The 21,717-nt window shown below is 50.0% G+C and overlaps 1 protein-coding gene across 1 annotated transcript in view; it reads right to left on the reverse strand.

Annotated features, from left to right (window-relative positions):
• Positions 1 to 3,583: 3,583 nt before the first annotated feature.
• The window catches only part of Tshz1 (teashirt zinc finger homeobox 1), a 71,947-nt gene continuing 53,813 nt past the window's right edge, over positions 3,584 to 21,717 (reverse strand). The window contains exon 2 of the mRNA XM_076837196.2: positions 3,584 to 8,098. Coding sequence (XP_076693311.2) covers positions 4,908 to 8,098 — 3,191 coding nt within the window. The 3' untranslated portion in view covers positions 3,584 to 4,907. The remainder of the gene's footprint in view (positions 8,099 to 21,717) is intronic.

The following is a 21,717-nucleotide window of genomic DNA, read 5'->3' on the forward strand; positions in this document are numbered from 1 at the left end:
ATTTTATGAGACACAGTACTGTGGACTAAAGTGGGAGAAAAGGATTGATAGCTAGTCATCTCATGTTAATCCTCGGGGCCCCAGGGTCCAGGGAAACCCTTTCCTTCTGTGTTGCTGGGTTGTATGTGAAGCTTGCGTGATGGCACCTGAGATTAAATGGAATCCAAACTCAGGAGCAAGGACTCCGAAAATCATACATGTTCTTAAGCAATATTCTCTTTAAATCACATAAACAAATAATAGACTTTTGATTTATCATAAATTTAATAATCTTTATTATATTGGCCAGTTAAAGAAAATGGCCTATTTAAAAAAAAAAAAAATCACACCTCTACATTCACAAAGCAAAGTTGTGTAGGCGTGGTGGCTCTCTAGCAAATGGCCACGTGACCCAGCACCAGCTCTACTGTGAGCAACCTGGGCACATGTTTTACACTGTGGTATAGAAATTTCAGGTCTAAGGATTTGTTTTAAGGAAATAATTGGTAACATCCACAACAATATTAAGTGGAATGTTCTTTGAACTCATTGTAAGAGTGAAAATCTGAAAAGATACATGTTGTTTTAGAAAAATTAGCTGGCAAGAAACTGGTAAATAAAGTACATCCCAATAACATTAAACACTTCATGAATGGGAGAGCTATATTATCTGTTGCCAGGTAAGAGAAAGGAGGCACAAACTAGGTTCAGCCCACTTCCTGTTTATAAGAAAATGGAAAAAGGCCAGCACTAAAGTGACCCTTCTCTAGATGAAAACAGTCATTTCTATTTCTTTCTTTAGGCCTTTGTTTTCCATTTTCTGCAATGACTATGCATTACTGTTACCCTAAGAAAATCACATAAAAAGCACAAGTTTTCTCCACTGGAGAGTCTACTCTTTGGTATCTTAAAAGTTTACAAGGTCATTACTTAGCTTTCACAGTATCAGCATCTCCAGAGAACCTGTAATAAAGTAGGTAACAAGAAAATTATACCTTGGAAAAGAGAAACCGTTATTGGTATGTACAGGTTTCTAAAAGTTCCTAAATAGTTTAGATTTGCTGTAGACTAAGGTTAACAGCTCTTTAAAGATTATCAGTTACAGAAATGGAGAGACATAGATCTTAAGCTTCTGTTTGTGTACACGGTCTTCAAGTTTGTTTCTCTCACATAAACTACTGCCCATCGTCATTTCACTGGTTCTCTTCTAATATCAATGAAGCAACAGCAACATCTCCCCGTGCCCACATCCTTCTAAGATCCTACATGTGAAGGGAAAATATTTGAATAGTTATTAAATCCAAGGTTCAAGCTGCAACATAATGAGAAATGTGGTTATGTTTGCCTGTGCACAGTGACAGGCCAACCCAACAGACATGCTGGCCAAGACGTCACTAGCTCCTCTCTGGCCTCCTGCCCTTGGCCCTCCTCCCACACCTACAACTGGGATGCGTGGCTGGCTCCCCCAGCCCTTCAGGGCCACTTTGTCCCCATGCTTCAGAAGAGACAGGTCTGTTGCCCACCCAGGGCTAAATAGGATTCAAGGGACAGGGGACCTCATGCCATGTGAGGGGCCTATTTGCTGGGACACAAAACAGGACAACAGATTTACTTAAGCAGATGGAGAAGGTAGAAATGAGTGCATCTTCAAGCTGTGGGCATTGGATTTGCGGATTATTCTGTCTCTTTCTATCTGTGCAGACTGGGCTTCTGCATCAGCAGGCATACCTATGTACAACCGAAGTTGGTAAAACTCACAGCAAAAGGACTTTTTGTTCAGATCCAGAAAAATAAGGTGTTGCGATTTGCAACAGTTGGTGTCTGCTGAAAGGATGTGCAGCCTACAGGCCCAGGTTGTTCTCATCACCGTCCACCAGCCCAGACTGAGCTCTGTGCCCCAACTCCCAGGTGTGGGCTCTAGCTCCCTGGAGCCTGTCATTGGGTGATAAATCACAGGGGTCCTGTGGCAAAAGCTTTGGTGGCTCAAAGCCCAAGTTCTGTCCATCGAGAACCATATGACCATGAGCAAGCACCTCTCCTTGCTGTGCTTGGGCTGTGCTGAAAACTGGAGGTGAAACTGTGGGTCCCAGAGCAACAAGGTGTAAGGGGGGAATAAGTGCCCTGTGTGTAGCACACTCAGCACAGACCCTGGCACACAGTAGGACTCGGTCACGTTGAGTGGGATCACCACCTTCAGTAGTATTAAGAAACTGACTCTCCTGCCCATTGACTGGGAACTCGGACTGAGGATACTATGCAGCCTGTTACGAAGCACAGGGAACACAGTCCCGGGGGGAACCCCGAATTCTCTCCAGTGATCAGAGTTCTGACATTCCTGTGGCTTATCAGGACTGTCCCCACCAGCCCCTCCTGGGCAGCCTCACTGCCCTGCAACCGCACCTGCTGCTTCACCCTCTTACTAGGAGGGTGAAATACCTGTGGGCCTGTGGTAAAACGAATATAACTTCCGAGGATGAATATGCAAAGACCCCACGCTACCACCACAGGCCTGATTGGTATTCCTTGCTGTCACCTCTGAGCCCAAAGTACATAATCACCCAGTAATTGAACTGAAATGTCTAAATGGTTGAAGCTCCTAAAGGACACAGCTATTTACCAATGAAAAAAAAAAATCAGAAAAATTCAGCAAACCTCCCTGGCGCTCTGCCGCATTAGCACAGAAGCCCGTGCAAACATGACTCACCCAGACCCGGGCCTCCCCTCCATCATCAAGGAAGCGGAGTGATCCTCACCATCGTGGGCGATGCGGGAAATAATTAAAATATCACAACTGCTTAGCTGCGTCTGAACAGAGCTGTGTAAGTTCTAACCTTTCTCAGGATATAAATCTGATGAAAAATTTTAAAAAGGTAAAAAGTGAAATCCTCTGCTTAAATGCTTCTAGGGAGGTTAAAAAAAAAAAAAAAAGACGAGTACAGAGAGCATCAGTGTCCATGTGTCCCTCAAAATGGACTGGGCAGGGAATCCTGGACTCATGGCCATGTCATGGCACGGATGGGCAAGGGTCCTGGCCGCCTCAGTGCAGTCCGCAGTGTCCACAGCAGTCTGCAGAAATAAGACGTGGTTCCAACACTGAAATAAAGGGCAGCTGGGTCTTTTTTTTTTTTTTTAATCGTACATTTTTAAAAGCTCAGAAATCAGGTTTTCCTCTTTGCAGAAATAGAGAACTAATTCCAAGATCCCCGGGGTCTGTGAAGCTGGAGCAAGACCTACCCATCTACTCCATCATTAAGTCCCCAGATGTACACAAAGGTTAATTACAAATATTTCTAAACAGTGCAAAAGGATTCTCTGAAGGAAGCATCACAGGCTGTCTAGGTACAAAACAGCCACGGTGCGATGGCTAACCTCGGCAATCCCTGGCACCCAGGGGAGGTAAAAATTTTAATTATCACTTTTAAAAATGCAATACTTATCATCTGAATGAAGCATGTCGACACACAAATCATGAAATGATGATTCTGAATAGAATCTGTGTTGGTTGATTGCATAAGCAATACCTCTTGTTGCTGAAATAGCATCTCAAAGGCAAAATAATGACGACATGACGATCCGTGTAAATCAAGAACTGCGTGTGGGTTTATTTTACATTTGAGAAAACAGTGGATTTAATTGTGTGAACCAAAATGTACTGTACAATATTAATGACAGAACATCAAAATGTATAATTAATAGTGCAGTGCTTGCTTGGTTTTTATTTATTTATTTTTGTCTGATAGTTCCTCTGAGTACATGCATCGGGGAAGACGCAGGTGCCAGGAAGATTTCTCTGTTTAAATCAAGCTGCAGGAACTAAATTTTATTCAAAAATTGTGGTTTTACATTATATACACAGAAATTTAATATAAAATGACAATATAAAAAGTTAAAAGAGAAAGCATACAGCCAGAAGGTACAAAGAAAGCAGAATAGATTAAAATGATACGATATGTAACATACAGGAGTTTTTAAGCTGATGCTGGCAACTTACAAGGAAAAGGACTTCAACATTTGCCCCCCACCTTTTTTTTTTTTTTCATTTACCAATGCAGCACGCTATAGAAAGGTCAGCTTGTACCAAAGCTTACATTTGTAAATAACTATAAACGGCAGTATTTTACAGGAAAAAAGAAATAGCATTTTTACACATTTTTAAATAATAGCTTGCATACTTCTTTTTCTTTTTTTTTTTTTCTTTTTTTGCCAAAGTGTCACTTTCAGCATCCAGAGGGTTTGGGCATAGTGGCAACGGGGGTTGCTGTTGCTGCTTGTGGTTTTTGTTTTAAACATGTAGAGTCGTGGCCTCCTCGCCCATGAGTCCTCCACAGCTTTCTGCCTTGCAATGGCTGCATGCATGTTTCCCTCGCAAACCAGTCCTGCATATAAAAGCTCATTTTTTAATTATTAAATAAGTTTTGTGTCTGACACAGCTTTTGATCTGAATGAAATGCCTTTAAGCCTTTTTTTCTTTCTTTCCTTTTTTTTTTTTTTTTTTTTTGAGTGAAAGGCACAGAGATGCAATCACATCCTCAAAGGGTTAAATTTGACACCACCAGGTTCTATGACCTTTATTGTCATGGCAACTTTGTAATTTTAGGATGTCTTTTTATCATTGCTATTTGTGTCTTTCTTTACTGCTAAATAAGGTCTCTGAGTAGTGTGCCCCACTATTTCCTACAAAAGATAGCTTAACATCAAGAACAGATGTTGAAAATAAAGGTCAGACTTTGACTCACAGAAAAAGAAAAATAACATGCACAGATCAGACAAAGAGCATATAAATATAACTACAAAATATGTGTAAGAAAAACCAAGGTCCAGAGAGGCAGTCCAGCAACAAAGGAAAGACTGATTTCAGCGGCTCAGGCCAGGCCTAGTGCAGTACGACGTTTAGTGCAATGTTCTGCGGTCACTTGCAAACCTGGACGCTACTGTTTCTCCAGCTCGGTCACGTAGATGAGGTGGTCCTCCGGGGACTTGCCGTGCGTCTTACTAAGGTGCAGTTTGACTGCGTGCTTGCTCGCAAAGGTCCGGTTACAGAGCTTGCACTGGAATGTGGAGCCCAGGTCTTCCTCGGCAGCCCCCAGCGGGCCCAAAGTCTTGTTTGCGAGGACTTTGGAGACATTCTGCTGCTCTTGAATCTGACTGAGTGGCAGCTTGGAGAGGTCTTTCAGGCTGAAACCCAAGTGCGTCTCCAGATGGCTGATGTAGGTGGAAGCAGTTCTGAATTGAGAGGCACAATCGTTGCAAAAGAAAACAGGATGCCCTGTGTCAAGGTTCTTGAGGAATTTTGTTCCCCCTGTCCTCCTCAGCTGGTACTTGACATTGGCCAGCCAGTGGCTGATGGTGGTCATGGAGAGACCAGTGAACTTGGAGATGTGCACCCGCTCCTGTGGGCCCAGGTCCGACATGATATACTTGCCCTCAGCGGTCTCCCGCAGGCTAGAGGCAAACTGAGCCTGCAGGATGAGCAGGTGCTGGGGGTTCCAGTTGGACTGGCGCCCCTTCCTCTTGTGGACAGGCGACAGCTCGTCCAGCGCCTCCTCGAAGCTGCTGCCGTCTGCATCAGACTTCTCTGACACGGTGGAGGGGGTGGAGGACTTGGGGGTCAGACGACCGGTGAGGTTCTTCACCATGTCGGAGATATCCATGAGGGCGCTCTCCCGGAGAGGCGACGACTCCGAGTCGGCCACACCAGAGACCAAGGGCTTGCTTTTGGACTTGGTCAGGTCGATGGGCTGGTCGCTGTTCTCGTAGTAGTACCGGTCGATGGCGCCCGTCTGCTTCGCCGGGGTGGTGGGGTAGACGGGCTTGTCCAGCATGCTGTGGCTGATCTTGTACAGCATGGCCAGTGGGTCCAGAGAGGGGCTCACAGGCTTGGACACCTTGCCCAGGTGGGTATTCATGATGGACTGCAAAGCGCTCAGAGGGTTGATGAAGGAAGGTTCCGGCGAGTGGTCTGTGATGATGCCCAGGTTGTTACAGCCATTGGTGACCTTGGCCTTGAGAGGGTCCGTGCCGTTGGGGGTGTGCGCCTCCACCCGGCCCTCCTTCCTGGCCTTGCCGGCCTCGGCATCCGGGCCCTTCTTCAGCGGCTGGCCACCACTTTCCTCGGACTTGGGAAAGTCCTTATTCTCCTTGGCCAGGGGAGACGCGGCCTTGGCGGGGGAGCTCTTCTCCTTCTCCGCCGGCCTCTCCTCCTTCTTGACGCTGACCTTGCCGGTGACCTTCTCCACCAGCTCCTCCATGGCGGACACGTTGCTCCGGTGCGGCGGGGGCGTGAGGCTCCCGGGGGAGTGCAGGAGCGCGTTGTGCTCTGCGGAGGACAGCGGCTTCACGCTGCCCACGTAGGACGGCTGCGCCTGCGCGCTGTGCGCGGCCGCCGGCAGCGGCTTCACGGTGCCCGGCAGCTGGTAGGCGGCGTGGATGCTGGGGTAGCCGCCCCACGAGGGCGCGCCGTTCTGCGCTTTGCTGATGGCGGTGGACACGGTGTTCTCCAGGGACTTGAGAATGTCCACTCCCCCCTTGGGGCTGTCGTCCAGGTCCTCCTCACGCAGGTACTGGTAGAGGGCAGTGGGCTCGAACTTCTCCGTGGCTTCCTCGCTCTCCTCCTTGATCTTCTTGTCCACGTCGCCTGCCGGCGCCGGCGCCTTCTCCTTCTCGGGCTCTTTCTTCTCCTCCGAGGCGGTGGAGCCTGCAGGGGAGTCAGGCTGCTTCTTGATGCTGGAGGCCGGCAGGCGGGTGTGGGTGGTAGGGGGCAGGGGTATGGACTGGATCTTCTCTTCCACCACGGGGTCCAGAACCAGCTGCTTGCCTTTCTTGGAGGCCGAGGTCGTCACCTTCAGAAAGTGTCCGGTGACCATCATGTGGGCGGTTAGCTGCTGCAAGGTGTCGTGGGAGCTGCCGCACTCCATGCACTTGAGGATCTGCGCTTTGCGGGCCTCAAACTGCCACGTGTAACTAGCACCGTTCTGGTAGCCATAGCGGTTATTTGGGGTGACGTAGGGGTTTGCAGTTTTCTGGTCCTTGGCGGACTCGCTCAGGGCAACCTCTGCGGCCACGCCTGTGGGCTCCGGGGAACAAGGGGACGCCAGGTCCTGCAGTGCTCGCTTTTTGGTAGAAGGGACCAGTTTGGTGATGGCTGGCACTGGTTCCTTCAGAGGCACTTTCTGGTAATGCTTTGTTTTGATCATGTGGACGCTGAGGTCCTGTAAGGACTCAAAGGAGTGTCCACAATACATGCACTTCAGCACCTTCTGCGCGTCTTCCTTCCCCTCCATCTCCATCAGGGAGCGCTTCCTGGGCTTGGACCACCGCTTGGTCTTCTCAGAATCCTTGTCCCTGTTGTCATCTCGGTAGTGGCCCGTCTCATTCATGTGCACAGTGAGTTCCACCAGCGTGTCATAGGCAGCACTGCAGTCTTTGCACCGAAACTTACTGGCCCCGGTGAACACGGAGCCGTAGAGTTTGTTGTTCTGGCGGTAGAGCTGCACGGTGCTGAACAGGCTGGGCTCCGGGAGCAGGCCGTAGGACGAGGTCTGCTGCAGGGTCTTGGCCAGGGCGGCCTGGTGCCAGTCATACCCAGAGCTGCTGCTGGTACTGGTGGTGCTGCTGTGGCTGGTGCTGGTGCTGCAGCTGGTGCTGGCGGAGCTGGCCGTGGTGCTGGCCGTGCTGGCAGGGGGCGTGGGGGTCGGGGTGGAGCTCTCCTTCTGGCCGGCATCATTGTTGCTGGTGGTGGACCCCGACTTCTTTAAATCCAAAGCTAAGCTAGACCAGCAGGACTCCGAGAACAAGTTTGCATACACGGCTTTGATCTGTGCCAAGCTGTCCTGGGGGTATGAGATGCTGTCTGGACACTGCGGATCCTCCTTCTCTTCTTTGGAGGAAGAACTTTTGAAATGGGCTAGCTGGTCACTGTTCTCACTGAAGGGTGACCCGTAGCCAGCGTCCTGATTGGTCGCAGTGCTGACGGGGGAGTTCTGGTAGCTCTGGGCCTCTTTGATTTCTGTCTCTTCATCACACACAAATTCGCCCTCCTGGATGTCCAAAGACAGCCCACCATCCTCCACGTGCTCTCCATCTATTTCTGCTGCCTTCAACTCTTCCTCGGGAACATAAGCTAGGAGAGAAAAATGAGGTGCAGTTAGAAGGCGTACATCATCTTCAAGGACGTGGCCTCCCCAGCAGTTAGGTGATCTTTAAAAAGATGTTTTTCAGCCAGGCTCCCAGGCTACAAGGCCACCCCAACTCTGTATCTTCCTACTTTGCCACTATGTGGCAGGAAATAGGTTTCAAGAAGACAATTCCCCACCCTGGTAAAACTGGCTCAACAGGGCAGCCTAAACTGTGGGGCAGCATCGCCAATGTGGCAGAAGGAGCCAGGCAGGAGGGCAGGAGCCGACCACATTCCCCAGGGATTCCTCCTGTAGGCCTTTCCCCGTGACCTGCCAGTCCCCTTGTGACTTCTATGAGATAAGTATTTGGAAACACTCATAAAGCCAGGACCTGTCTATCAACATTTTGGGAGAGATTTCATAGGCAATAGTATATGGTTTCCATAAATAAAAATACTTCTGCAACAAATACTGCCTGCAACAAAAATACTCTGGTCTCCACTAAAAAGAACACGACATAACATCACCACTCTCCTGCATGGACCAAACACAGCACATCTATATGGGGGTGCCAGACTGGTGACCAAGAACCACTGCCATATACCAATGTCCAAAGCAGCATCATACACAGTACCTCAAAAGAGGACATGAGCCAAATGTCCATCCATCAATGAATGGATGAGCAAAAGGTGCATGGAGTATCATCCAGCCTTAAAAAGAAAAGCAATACACCTGCTACACCATGGTGAACCTCAAAGACATTGTGTCACCTGAGGCAAGCGGTCACAAAGGGCAGGCACTGTATGACCCACTTTACATGAGGTCCTTATGATAGAAGCATAGATATGGACAGTGGTGTGGTGGACAGGAACAGGGGAGTAGGGAATGGAGAGCTGTTATTCGGGGCCACAGTTTCAATTTTGAAAGATGGGTCAGTTCTGAGATGGGAGGAGGTGGTGGCAGCTCAGTGATGGGAGCATTCTCAGTGCCACTTAAAAACGATAAAATGGTGACCTTTTTGCTATGAATCTTATCATGATAACATTTTTTATTATAAAAGGCAACAGTAAATGCTCCATCTGCCTGCCCAGGCCTACAGCTGCACAGCACAGTGGCTTCATGGGTTCAGGGCCATGTCTCCCAGGCCACCTATATGTCCTGTAAGGACACCTGTATTTCCTGCAAGGACGGGAACACATGGTGTTGGATGGAGCCTTGATTTTTACTGCAGGTCAATTTAGACACCTAATATGTCACATATCTTCCTACTTCTCAAGGGGGGATCATTGCATGAATCACCTCCTAAACTTACTTGACCTAGGTACTTTATTTCTTAAAAAAAAAAAAAAAAAAAAAAACTGGGGAATTTTTTTGGTTAAGATATTTTCCAAAAAGCCTCTATTAAAATGCACAGATATGCCCTGAGATGGGTGTCTCATTAAATATAATCATTCATTATCACGTTATCAGAGCCAGATCCTAAGGGAATGTGGCAAAGAGCGCAGACATTTAAAGGGAGGGTGATGTGCAGGACAGAGAGCATACTGGGCCCCAAGGTGGGATTCCAAGGGCAGGCAGGGGCACTGGAGGGCATCTGCCCATGCAAGTGGAAGGCTTCAGATTGTGGAGCAGCATGCAGGATCCTAGCACATGCAGGATCACCTGTGTGCATGTGAGCCCATGCGTCCGCATGCTCACATACAGAGAAACTGAGTCAGTCCATGTGGAGAGCTCTGGTGAACACAGGCCCTTCAGAATACCTGCCCACACTGTGCTGCTCTGCACACAGCCAGCCCCACCTCCGCATGGGCAGCCCGAGCACGTGTTCACGTGTTCACAGCACAACACACACCAGCAGTCCACTGACGGGCCCAGGAATTCCAGTTCCTGTTAATACTGCACTGCTAGCATCAGAAATAATCAATGTGCAAGACCCGGGTCTTCAGCTGTGGGCATCGACATCTGGGCAAAACTTTGGATGACTCTGCAGCCCTCCTACAAAGTGAGAGGCTTGCAGAACACAAAGGTGGCTAAGTTCACCCCATTTTCATTTTGCTCATGATGATTGAATGTTCAAGATGGTCCTGTTCTGAGGGTTCCCGACTTGGACCCTCAGCCCAGGGATCCCACTTGATGGCCTCTGCTCAGGTTCATCCCCTGTCAAACAACCTAGCTGGGGCCACTCTGTTGGAGGAACTTGGGCCCTCCTCCTCTGCGGGGTCTCGTGAGGACACTGAAGGCTGCAGGGTATCCTAGGCAGGGCCGAGCTTGTCTGAACCTGGAAGGCATCAGGGCCCACAGGGTTGGCAGGACTCTGAGCATGCGTCATCCCAGGAGCACACCCTAGCAGCAAGTCTCAGGCACAGCTAAGCGTAGGGCAGCAATAAGATTGAGTTCACCCATCTGTGACAAGAGGCTTCATGCCTAGCAACTAATTTAAATGGAACATTCTGTTGCACTAACTTAGCTCCAGTATGGGAGGCCCATCATTGCAGGTCCATTACTCTCTGTGCCTCCACCCCTGGGTCACAGTGGCCTTCAGGCTGCGCATCTGACTACAAAAAGGCACGCCATGGTCTCTGCAGCAGGGAACCAATCAGTGTTTGCTGAATAATACAATATCCCCCATATCCACAGGGGATATATTCCAAGACCCCAGCAGATGACTGAAACCACAGCTAGTACTCTGTATCTGATATATTTTCCGATAGAAACAGATGATAAATTTTGAATTATAAATTATATATGGTAAAAGATTTATAGAAAGTTAATAACACAATAGAGTAATCACTGTGTTAAGTAAAATAAGGGTTATTCAGCATAAGCACTGTGATACCACCACAGTTGATCTGATAATTGAGACAGCTAAGTGATTAATGGGAGGGTAGTATATAAAGTGTGGATAGAATGAACAAAGGGATAATTCACATCCCACACTGTACAGAGCAGGATGGTGTGAGTTTTCATCACCCCAACTGGAATACATGTAATTTAAAATTTATGCATCATTTCTGGAATTTTTTAATTAATATTTTCATACTGTAGTTGGCCAAAGGTTACTACAGATAAGGGAGGATTTCTGTAAATGACTTTGTATTGGTCAACTTGGGCATATTAAAATTCTACAGACTGGGTGGACTAAGAAATATCTACTTCCCACAGTTCTGAAAGTCTAAGGTCAAGGTCCAGTGAGTTCACTTTCTGGCACAGCCTCCTGGCTTATAGATGGCCCCTTGGTCCTCAGAGGCCTGTCCTCCAGGTGATGGTGAAGAGCTCCCTCTCTTCTTCCTCTCGAAGGACACTGCTATGACTTCTCTGGATTCCGTTCCCACCTACAGCCTCACTTAACTTGATAATGTTCCAAAGCCCATCTCAAATGCAGTCAGTCCCTGGGGAGGCACAGCCCAACACGTAGACTTGGGGGACATAATTCATTGCACAGGGGGCTTTCTCTAAACTGAAAGCAGACATGGGAACCCTGTGTGCCTGCAGGCCTTGCTCAGTATCAGCCAAGCCTCACCCTCTCTGTAGACACAGGAGCCCACATAAGATGGGAGGGATGGGTCAGGACCTAGGATAGCATGCACTGACATGGGTGGCTTCCTCCCATGCTGGCCTCTCATGTGTCCTGCTCTCCTCTTGTCCCAGTGGAAGGGGGGTCATTGAGACCACGCCCCATTCCAGGTCCGTTCCTGAGGCAGTCCAGCCTCACCTGGAGGCTCCTCCCTTGAGCTAACATTCATCTGGCCATTCCACAGCCCCAACAGACCTGCTGACCTGGGACCATCAGGCAGAACCACACGGAACAGGAGGCCCCCTAAGCAGGTGTTCTTCAGTAAGCCACACCCTCACTCAGAAGCCATGTCCACATGAACACTGCGCAGAGCTGACATGGAAGAGGTGCCATCACCCTGTCCCCCTGAGCCATGTCCTGGAGTATGACGGGCAGGCTGCAGGGCATCTTCAGGAAGGAGGCAGCCCAGCATGGTCCCGGTGAAGGCTAGCTCTGGGCCTCTCTGCCCCAAGGTTGGCACACTCCCCTTCCAGATGCCCCTGTCCTGTCTGGAGGTGGCTTCTGCTCCTTCTGCCTGCTACACTCCTGGGAGTGGCCCAGGGTCTCAGTGCTGGCCTCCCATCTGCCCTCCCGAGCTCTGCGCCTCCGGGTTGTGTCATCTGCATGGCCATTCCCCTGCAGCTGGCTCTGTCAGCCATAACTCCCACATCTGCCTGCCTATAGCACCAAAGCCCTCCACACCCCAGCCAACCCACCAACACCAGCCTGCCTGCACCGCCTCGGCCAGGCTGCCTGAGCGCCCGTGTCTGGGGAAGGCAGGAGGTGAGCAAGGGGCACACAGGACACTCTTCCACGGCCCTGCCATCCCTCTTCCGTGCAAGGTCCTTACTCAGCGCTGCAGCATCAGAGAACAGGTGCAGGCTACCAGGACGCACTCCCCGAGGCCCCGCCTCCAGCCACACCCAGCTCCGCTGGCCCACTGCCACCTCAGGACTGTTGTGACAGCCTCCACCAGCCTCCTCCCACCTGCTTCCCAACACTCCTCCAGGCTGCCCCTGGCTCTGCCTCCCAGTTGCAGTCCACCATGGCCAGCCCCTGCCCCCAGGCCCTCCTGTCCACCTGGCCATGGCAGCCCATCTCCCTAGAGGCATGCTGTCCGAGGGGCCCTTCTTTGCCTGGTGAAAGCCACTCCCCCTCAAGGGGGACTCAGATGTCCTGCTGCATGGCAGTACTGCTGCCCAGGATCGCCTCTCTCTGCAGGAGCAAGGACATTTCCCTGTCGGCCCTCACCCCGGGGCTTTCCCACTCACCTAACACTGAGCAAGGCCCATGCTGGCTCAGGGCCCAGCACCCGCCTCCCGCGGCCCCGCTGAACTGCACTCAAGTATCACCAACATGCCCACATTACAGCACTGAGGCTCAGGGAGGCTGTCTGACTCCCACCAAGTGGCACAGAGCGCGAACCAGGGAAACGAGCTGAGCTCAGGTCCCCCGACCCCGTGCAGGCACTTCCCCTCCTGCTGCCAGTCCCCAGCTACCTTCTTTGTCTCCCTGAGCATCCAAGTGCTGGGCAGACATGGAGAAATGAATGAATAATGACCCAAATTTGTTCTGTATGAAGTATTTAGGGGACTTTTTTAAGTGCCAGACATGGTGTTATAAATAAAAGAATCTCAAAAAAGAATAAAAGGAGAGAATTTAAAAATCTGACATCTGACCCAATAAACTTATTTTTGGAAGTATAATCTAAGAAGATAATATGAAGTGCAGAAAAAAGCTTTCTGTGCAAAGATGTCCTTTACAGTATTAGGCCACGTAAAACTGGCCCCAGTCTGAATCTTCAAGGGTAGGGCCAGTGAGTGAGTTAGAGCCGTCCTAGGAGGCAATGTCACTCAAACATGAAGGGTGCTCTAGGACATGAGCGAGTCAGTAAGGGGGAGGGGCAGAAGACACAGTTGTACAGGGAGTTCAGAGAATGTTAACAGTGGTCTCCTCCAGATAATGAACGCACGGGTAATTTACTGTCTAGTGAAGTGGCTCTTTGATAAACATGCGTGTTTTCAAAATCTTCTTCAGAGCTTTCAGTTTGACACACACAGGTTAGCCCCTGCACAGGGCTTCTAGAATGAATCAGCCAACACAGACTCCACTGGGCACCAGGAGCCACGGCCACCCGTAGGACCTTGAGCCCAGAGAACACCTGGCCGAGGCAGTGATGTCAGGGAGGTTCTGTTAATTGTTACTTCTATTTTTTTTTTTTTTTTAATATTGAAAACTGAAGGGGACTGAGTGACAAGCAGGGGTGCAGGTGGAGCTGGTGACAGTATCGGGGGCCCCAGCCCAGCTGCACCCAGTCCTCCACACACTGGCTGCCTCCACGTCCCTCCCACACTGGTCCCTAATTCCACGTCCACCCAGGTTTGCTTTGGGAGGTGGACAGAGCCCTGCAGACAGCGAGAGGGGGCGAGGCCTCCCCGTGCGGTCAGTGGCCTGGGCCTGCAGCTACCACGCCGCCTACTTCAGTCTCACCTCCTTCTGAACCCTGCAGCAGTTTGACTTTCGCATGCTCTTCTGGGTACTCGGTCCTGTGCTTCTCTCCCTCAGCTACTTTACCATCTATGATGTCCTCTGAGCTGGTCACATGTATTCTTCAACTCTGTCAAGAATTTACACGACACACGAAGAAGCACAAACCCACTCAGGGCAGCCTCGGGGCTTCTGTCCGCCACCCCATACTTCAGACCGTGGGCCTAAAGCCGCCTTCTGACCCTGGGAAGCGGCCACCCACCCTCCCCATGGAAGCGTGTCCCCCACCTTGCTCATGGACCCATCCCGGACGGCACTGCTACTGCCCATCCTGTGGGCCTGCAGCCAAAGGGCAGGTCAGGCTAGCTCTTACTCTGAGGCTTCCTGAACACAGAAGGGCACAAACAGTGGGCAGCCACAACCTTTAGTGGGTAGGAGGGGTTCAACAGCCCCACAGAGACAGGGGCAGGAGGGAAGGCCATGGAATGTTCCAGACTGATTCTGTGGGTGTCCACCAGACTCACCTTGCCCTTCCACCCTCCATTCCAAGACCCTTCTAGGAGGCCTTAGTTCCAAGGTCCCAGTTACGATAGTAATAACATGCAGAGCACCTGCCCCAGCACTTCTAAGGCACACTCCAGGTGGCACTTGGCCCTCTACTTTTCCATGTTGTACTGAGCCCCCTCCCTCAGCTCAGCCAGCAGGCAGCAGAGCTGGGCTTCCAAGCTGCTCTGCCCTTCAGACGCCTTTCTTCTAATGCAGTACGCCAGTGCCCAGCTCTGCCTCCAGGACCACCCAGAAAGGCCCCTACCCTTCCAAAAGTGGGTGACAAGAGTCTGTCATCGCAGGGCAAGAACTCCTTGGAAGGAGCCAGAGCCAACTGGGTTTCATCTCAAGGGTTTCGGCCTGGGAAGAACAAGAAGGTTGGTACAAGAAGGCTGTACGGGTGGAGATCTCCAGCCCAGACCCAGGGTCTGGACACAGGAGTGCTGGATATGCTGTGTCTGTGTCAGGGAGGAATGGTGAGAGAATTCTGGAGACCAGTCCCTACCAGCCTACACTATCACACACAGCGGCTCCATGAGCGACTCTGGGCAGAGAGGCTGATCCAAAGAGAGGTACTCCCCAGGCAGCCTGGACACAGAGCAGGAGGAGCAGGAGAGATGGATGCACATTTGTCTTGACAGGCCGAGGCGAATGTAGTGCCACTGTGGCTCCCTATGCAAGGACCGACCCCCCCCGAGCAGTGTAACATGGGGAGAGGACACAGAAGGCACGGGCTGGGGGCCAGAGCCCGGGGACCACGGCTCAGTGATATGATAGGGTGGGCCCCCATGCCATCGCACCCCTCAGGCCTCCGGGTCCCCAGCAGCACACATGGCAATGAGGGTGGCTCTGGGGGTTGTAGGAGTATTCGTGGAGATGAAAGAATCATGGTCCTCATGAAGCCCAGCTCTGTTTATCTGCTGCTATGGTCTAGAGGTTGCACCTCCAGAATGTCTCTGTGAGTGCACCAGCAGGTGCTCAGGTCAAGAGGGTGGAGTCCCCAGGGTAGGCTCGTGCAGAGAGCCGACTAGCACCTTCCACATAAGGACACAGAAGGAAGGGCTTCTGCAAGCCAGGGAGCAGCCTCATCAGGCACCATGTCTCATGGCCTCAGTCTTGAACTTGAACAGGAGTGTGGTCTGTGCACAGGTCTGCTGTCTTTGCCCCACCACAGGAGCAGCCCAGCTTAGCCTCCTGCCACCAGAGCCACTGTGAGTACCTCTAAGCAGAAACAATAGGAAGGGGACAGCAATTTGCCTGTCTCACGCAAGCCGACCCACGGCCACCTGACAGGCAGACAGCAACTGTGGGCCAGCTGATCATCGGGGCCCCTTCTCCTTCCCCGTCCCTCTGCCTTTCAGCAGCTTCGTGGACTGAGGACATCTGCCAAAGAAGGGTGGAGAGAGGGGAGCAGCAGGAACCCGGGCCAGGCGGCAGTTCTGCTCTCGGACGGCCCTCGGCTGCGGGAGGCAGCTGGCAGCGGGAGGTGTGAGGACCTGGTTCACCTACTCTCAGCTTTCCTGATCAGTGCGCATAATTGAGAGTTGGCTGTGAAGGAGGAAAATGGATATTTAAAAGTGACAAATACAAAATGCAGGTCTTCAGTCTCTGCCTGGCCACTGCCTTACCGTAAAAACCAAACTTGGCTATTGTATTGCCACCTGGTGAAACTATATGATCATACCAAATTACATGTTTATCTACATCAAACTATTTTTTTAGACTAGCAAATGTGATACCCATGAGCAGATGGCCACTATATCAAAATACATTTACTCCAAGGGGCCAATTCACAAAAGGGGTTTGCACACACCTAAGTGATGAATGTATGCCTTCGATTCACTGCAGAATCTTGCAAAACACACCTTCTCCCAAATTTATAATTGATCACTTGTAAAGTAACTCCACCTTCATCATGGAGAAAGCAGGTGGTTTTGATGAAAGTCAGAATATATCAGGAAAGGAAAATGCAGAGAAAGCAGATACAGGCAGAACACGTGCCTTCTTAGCCCGGAAAGAACATAAAAGTGTGAGCAAGATAAATTAATTTACCAACACCGTTCCGATTTCTTGCAGGGGGCTGCCACCCTGCAAAGCAAAGCTGAAAGGGCTACTTCTGCTCTAAGGTGACAAGGACAAAAAGTTTTCTATCACTTTGGCAAATTTTAGCTCCTCGTACCCATCATTAATGTTCTGGTTTGCTTAGGCATTTGATTTGTAATAGAACTATCACTTCACCTGAGCCCCAGTAGAAGCCATTTTTAAGAATTGCAGGGTATGTAAATAAAATGATCTCTGTTTTTTTCCCAATACCAGTTTTAATTAGGAATCCACAGGTAACTATCCCAAAATAAATTCGCTCACTGCCCCAGAATTCAATCTCAAATTAAGTGAGAAATAAGAAACCTCATTTAAGGCCCTTCCTGCTCTTCCCATAAGTGTATTAGATGCTGATCTTTTGCCTCCAGCCAGCTGCGTGTTACAGCAGTGCAAAGCACCACGCAGGCGAACCCCAGTGGAAAGGTTTCCCTGGTTTTCAGTGGTGTCAGAAAGAACAAGAGGAGAAATACATGAGAATCTGGGAAAAGTAGAGTTCGAATGAAGTAAGAAGGGTGAAAGGTAAGCAGCTCTCGTGAATATCCGAGAGGGGGCTGTGCCCTCTCTACCACTGACACGCATACCCCTCTGCTGACTGAGCTGGTCCTCGCAGGGCGTGCAGACCCAGTGCCACACACCGGGAAATCACATGACCTTGGCCACTGCCCTTTCTCAGGAGGACAAACCCCATCCAGAAAGAGCACAAGGAGCCTGGGTCTACGCACCGGATCTTAGGAAGCTCAATAGACCCTAAGCACGGGTCATGATCTGACCTCCGGGAAGTAGAAACGACTTTCATGAGCGGGCAGGACTCACCTGATGCAAGACCGTTAGATTGCAGACGTGTACAGGAAGCACCTCTTCCAACAGTGGAAGCCAGCGTTAAGAAGCAAGCAGAGCAAGCGCATCAGAGCGGCGCACCTGAACCTGAGAACCAGCACCTCACCCTCCGCCGCCTCGCAGCCGTCTACCCTCTCCCACAGCTCAGGGCCAGTCTGCTTCTACAAACTGAACTTCCGCAGGTCCCAGTTAGGGGTCTTGGGACAGGAGAGCAAGAGGCAGAGAGAGAGGGGTTGTCATAGTCTCCCAAACTCGCCCAGGTCTCAGGCCTCAGATCGGAGCCTCCATTTCAAAACGGAGAAAACCAGACTCCTAAATACTTAAGACAAAGAAGATAAACGGGAATGCTGACCCTTGGTGATCAGGGTGCCAAGGTGAGCAACTGACATAAGCAACTACCTTAGAGGCCAACTTTGAGCACCAAATTAAGGGACTTGTATCTTGAGCCATGCTGAGGTCAGACAGATGCACGTCGTCACTACTGGGATGCACCAGGAGCCAGCCCTTCCCTCGGACTGCTCCACATTTGAAACCAAACATGGGGTCACAAAGCACCTGATTTCCCTAGAGCCCCTAAAACAATAATGGTGTCAAAAGTCACATATACATTATCACAACAGAATGCACAGCTTTTATCAGAATAATAAGGTTTATTTTTACTCTTACCAGTGAATGCTCATAATTGCTTTCCAAGATGCTTTTTTAGAAGAATCTTATACCTCGACAAAGACAAACAGGAAGAAAAAGGCACATAAAAATTGACAAGTTTATCCGGAGTAATTCTTTTTCATGACCCTTTGTTTCCTTACACACTAAGACTTTCCAAAAACCTTCTGTTTTCATTACATGCTACAATTTACAGATACCCTTGGTGTGTAAGGGTATGCATGTCCTGGAATAGGTCATAGTATTAGCAGGATCTTTATTTCCAGTGATGATAGTAGGAGAACAAAATACTTCACAAGGTGAAGGAGCACAGTTGTTTAGCCTAAAAGAACCTTAAGTGAGAGGCCACTGGATCACAGAATGCATAGTCGCCACCACTGCATTTTCTCCATGAAAGGCCTCACCCTTGCGCCATCAGCACCCGCCGCCCCACCCATCATGGAAGGGTGATGAGTGAGCAAGCTTGGAAGTGGTAACTGCAGGATAAAATTCTTCTTTTACAATCATTTATAGAAATAAATGACATTTCTCCCATCAAATAAAACAAAGCCTCCAAATCATCATTTCTGCTATTTCTTTTTGTGTCAAAACAGCTTTGCCGTCACTCCCCCGCCCTTGCTGAGCCTACGGGATGGTACAGAATGTGACAGTGCCAACAGGCACAGTGTGTCCTGTCCATGGGGGGGGGGAGCGCATAAAGCCACCTTGAGAGCCAGGGGAAGCTGGCTGGGGCCAGGGAGGCAGGGAGCAGCCAGCCTCCCAGAGCACACCTGTGTGCCCAAGCGCATGCACACGTGTGTCAGTAAAAAATGTCTAAATACACAGACCCCACCACTCCTGAAATGGGGATGGGACGAGGGGATCTGATGGTCAGACTTCATTTTTTATAATTTAATGTTTTTTGTCATAAAATGTGCCTTCTGGATGCCAATGTGTCCCTAAAGATGTGCTGTCATCCCCAGTAACATGAAAGTCCGTGCATTCTAATGCAAGTGGACATAAGGCAATGTATACAGTCCCTGCTAGAGCTTAATATGACACCAACCATGTGTGCCCTGATGGTTCACAGTGTAAATACACACATATTGTCTGAGAAAATATTTTCATCTCAAACTGTAACTATATAATGAGGCACAAACATCATATCTTCCCCAAGTTAGATAAAAATTATTTCTCAAATTGTAAATTGTTTAAAACATCTTTATTTCTTTAAAGAAAACAAGACTTGCTCTTGTCAGCAGTCATTTTGAGGATGGTGAGAAGTGACAGCTGTATCTGTTTTTTCATGGCTAAATGTAGCAAAGTTTCAGATTCCCTCGAGTCTGCAGTTAAATCTGTATCCCCACCTAGGTCTTGATCTGCACCCCATTGTGCATGTGATGAAGTTGCTTACTGAACCTCCGCCTGTCCTCCACGGCAGGACGTGCTCCCAGAGTGCTGCCCGGTCATCACCTTGTTCCTTGGTGAGACAAGCGAGAGGGTGTGCTCCGCTCAAAGAGCAGGGGCAACAAGAGAAGGCTTCCCTGGACATGCTGTGCTCTCCGCGAGGCAGGGCGTCTGTCCTGAAAACCTCCCCGGTGCCAGCCAGTTCCTCCAAATGTCCACGGACACAATGGAACAAGCTCACACCGTGTCTGCTCCTGCCATGGCAAAACCTCAACGAAAAGTGAAAGACGCTTTCTTTCAACAGAAGATGCTCAGTGTTTGCCAGGCTCTCCATTTGTATCCTTGGAATCATTCAGATATTGCCACTTAATGTAGCAGGCTGACTGTCTCATTTGTAACTCATGTTGATGTCTAGCAGGAGAAAGACAGGGCACTGGAAAATACCGGCCTGAGCACATTGTTTCAGTGTGAACCTGCATTGAACATTGACGTGCTTGGAGCCAGGGGGCTCTGGGCCACTTGGTATCGCCCAGAACTCCCTTGCTAGCAGTACAAGGCATGTGTGTAAGGCACACTGTGACAAAGAATTCCCTTCCAATTTAGAGATCTTTGTAAACAGCACTAGCAATTCACATAAAATGGCTGTTCTTCACATGAGCAACTTCAGGAAGTAAAGTGACTCTGTAGGCAAAGAGAAGGCCATTCTAAAAGCAGATTATTCATAATTATAAGGGAACCAGGAGAAGGAGGCCCTCCTCCCCCTTTACATCTTACACAGGGTCCTCAGCCAGGGGACAGGATCACCCTTGTGGTTCTCAGCTGGAGAGAACCCTCGCAGGCAGCCCATTAGAGGAACACAGAGACCCCCGCTCCCCAGCTCCCTTAGAATGAAAAGAGCAGGTTATGAGTAAAGGTCTGCCAGGGAGATGGGGTGCTGGCTGCAGCCGAGATTCCATCTCTGAGACTTCCTTGCTCTTCCCCTTCCATCTGATAAGCCATACATCCCGCATTCTCATTAGGCTCCCATCACCAAAGGGAGTGGAGGAATCCGTCAACGCCCCTCCCCGCGCGGCTCTGTCGAGATGATTTCATTGAAATGTTCATTTTCATCCCTGCTGGCAACATTAGAATGGAAGTATTTAACCTGTTTCCATTACTTATACAAATTGCCATTATGGGGCAGGACAGATGTTAGAATCGCGCCACGTAACTAACTTCCATACATTCTTTACAGGGAGCGAGAGTGGAAGGCAGGCGGCTAGGCCGCATTACCCAGGCTCAGAGATTCATTAACTTCGCACATCAGCCTCGTACTTTCTTTCTTCATGAGAATTCCCAGGCTGGTTGGACTCATTTAATTTGGAGAGAGAAACCTTTGTCAGTGATAATGTTTTGATCAGGTGCTTGGGAGAGTGGGGAGAGGGGAGGGGGAGGGGCAAGAAGAAAGAACAGGGGGAAGAGGAAACCACCTTGTCGAAAATGTTCCCTTCCCAACACAAATGATGAAAGGGAAGTCACTCGGAGCCGCTGGTGCTCAAAGATGGCTGTCACTTCAGATCGGCACGGGCACAACTCACCCGACAGGTGACACTTTGGTGAGCAAGATCCTGCTGCATTATTGAGCACGCCAGGGATGGGGCTCAGGAAGACTGAAGGCCCAGGATGCCTGGGGCACCTGAGAAGTGACTTCAGCAGGTGAATGGATTTCACTCTTCATTTGCATCCTTGAGGGAAGGAGAGACAAAGTTTCCTGACTGCCAAGGCACCGAAGGCTGGTCCGGGTCCCAGTCCCCGGCTTCCTCCACACTCTCCCTCTGATACCCAGAGCGGAGGCGGGAGCCATGCTCCACGTAACTGGTGGATACTTGGAGCCCATGAACTAATCACTGCTCCAACCTGAACAATTCAGCGTGAACTTCCTGTCCTAGGGTCACTTCCCCGTCTGATTTCTTCTGAGACGACTCCGTGAACACATCCAGCGGTGCTCAGAGGAGGTGGGATTCTTACAGAATGCCCAAGGCTGAGGCAACAGTCTCTAGGAAAGGTCTT

This window comes from Callospermophilus lateralis, chromosome 17 (genome assembly GCF_048772815.1).
Source record: "Callospermophilus lateralis isolate mCalLat2 chromosome 17, mCalLat2.hap1, whole genome shotgun sequence".
NCBI classification, from domain to species: Eukaryota; Metazoa; Chordata; class Mammalia; order Rodentia; family Sciuridae; genus Callospermophilus; species Callospermophilus lateralis.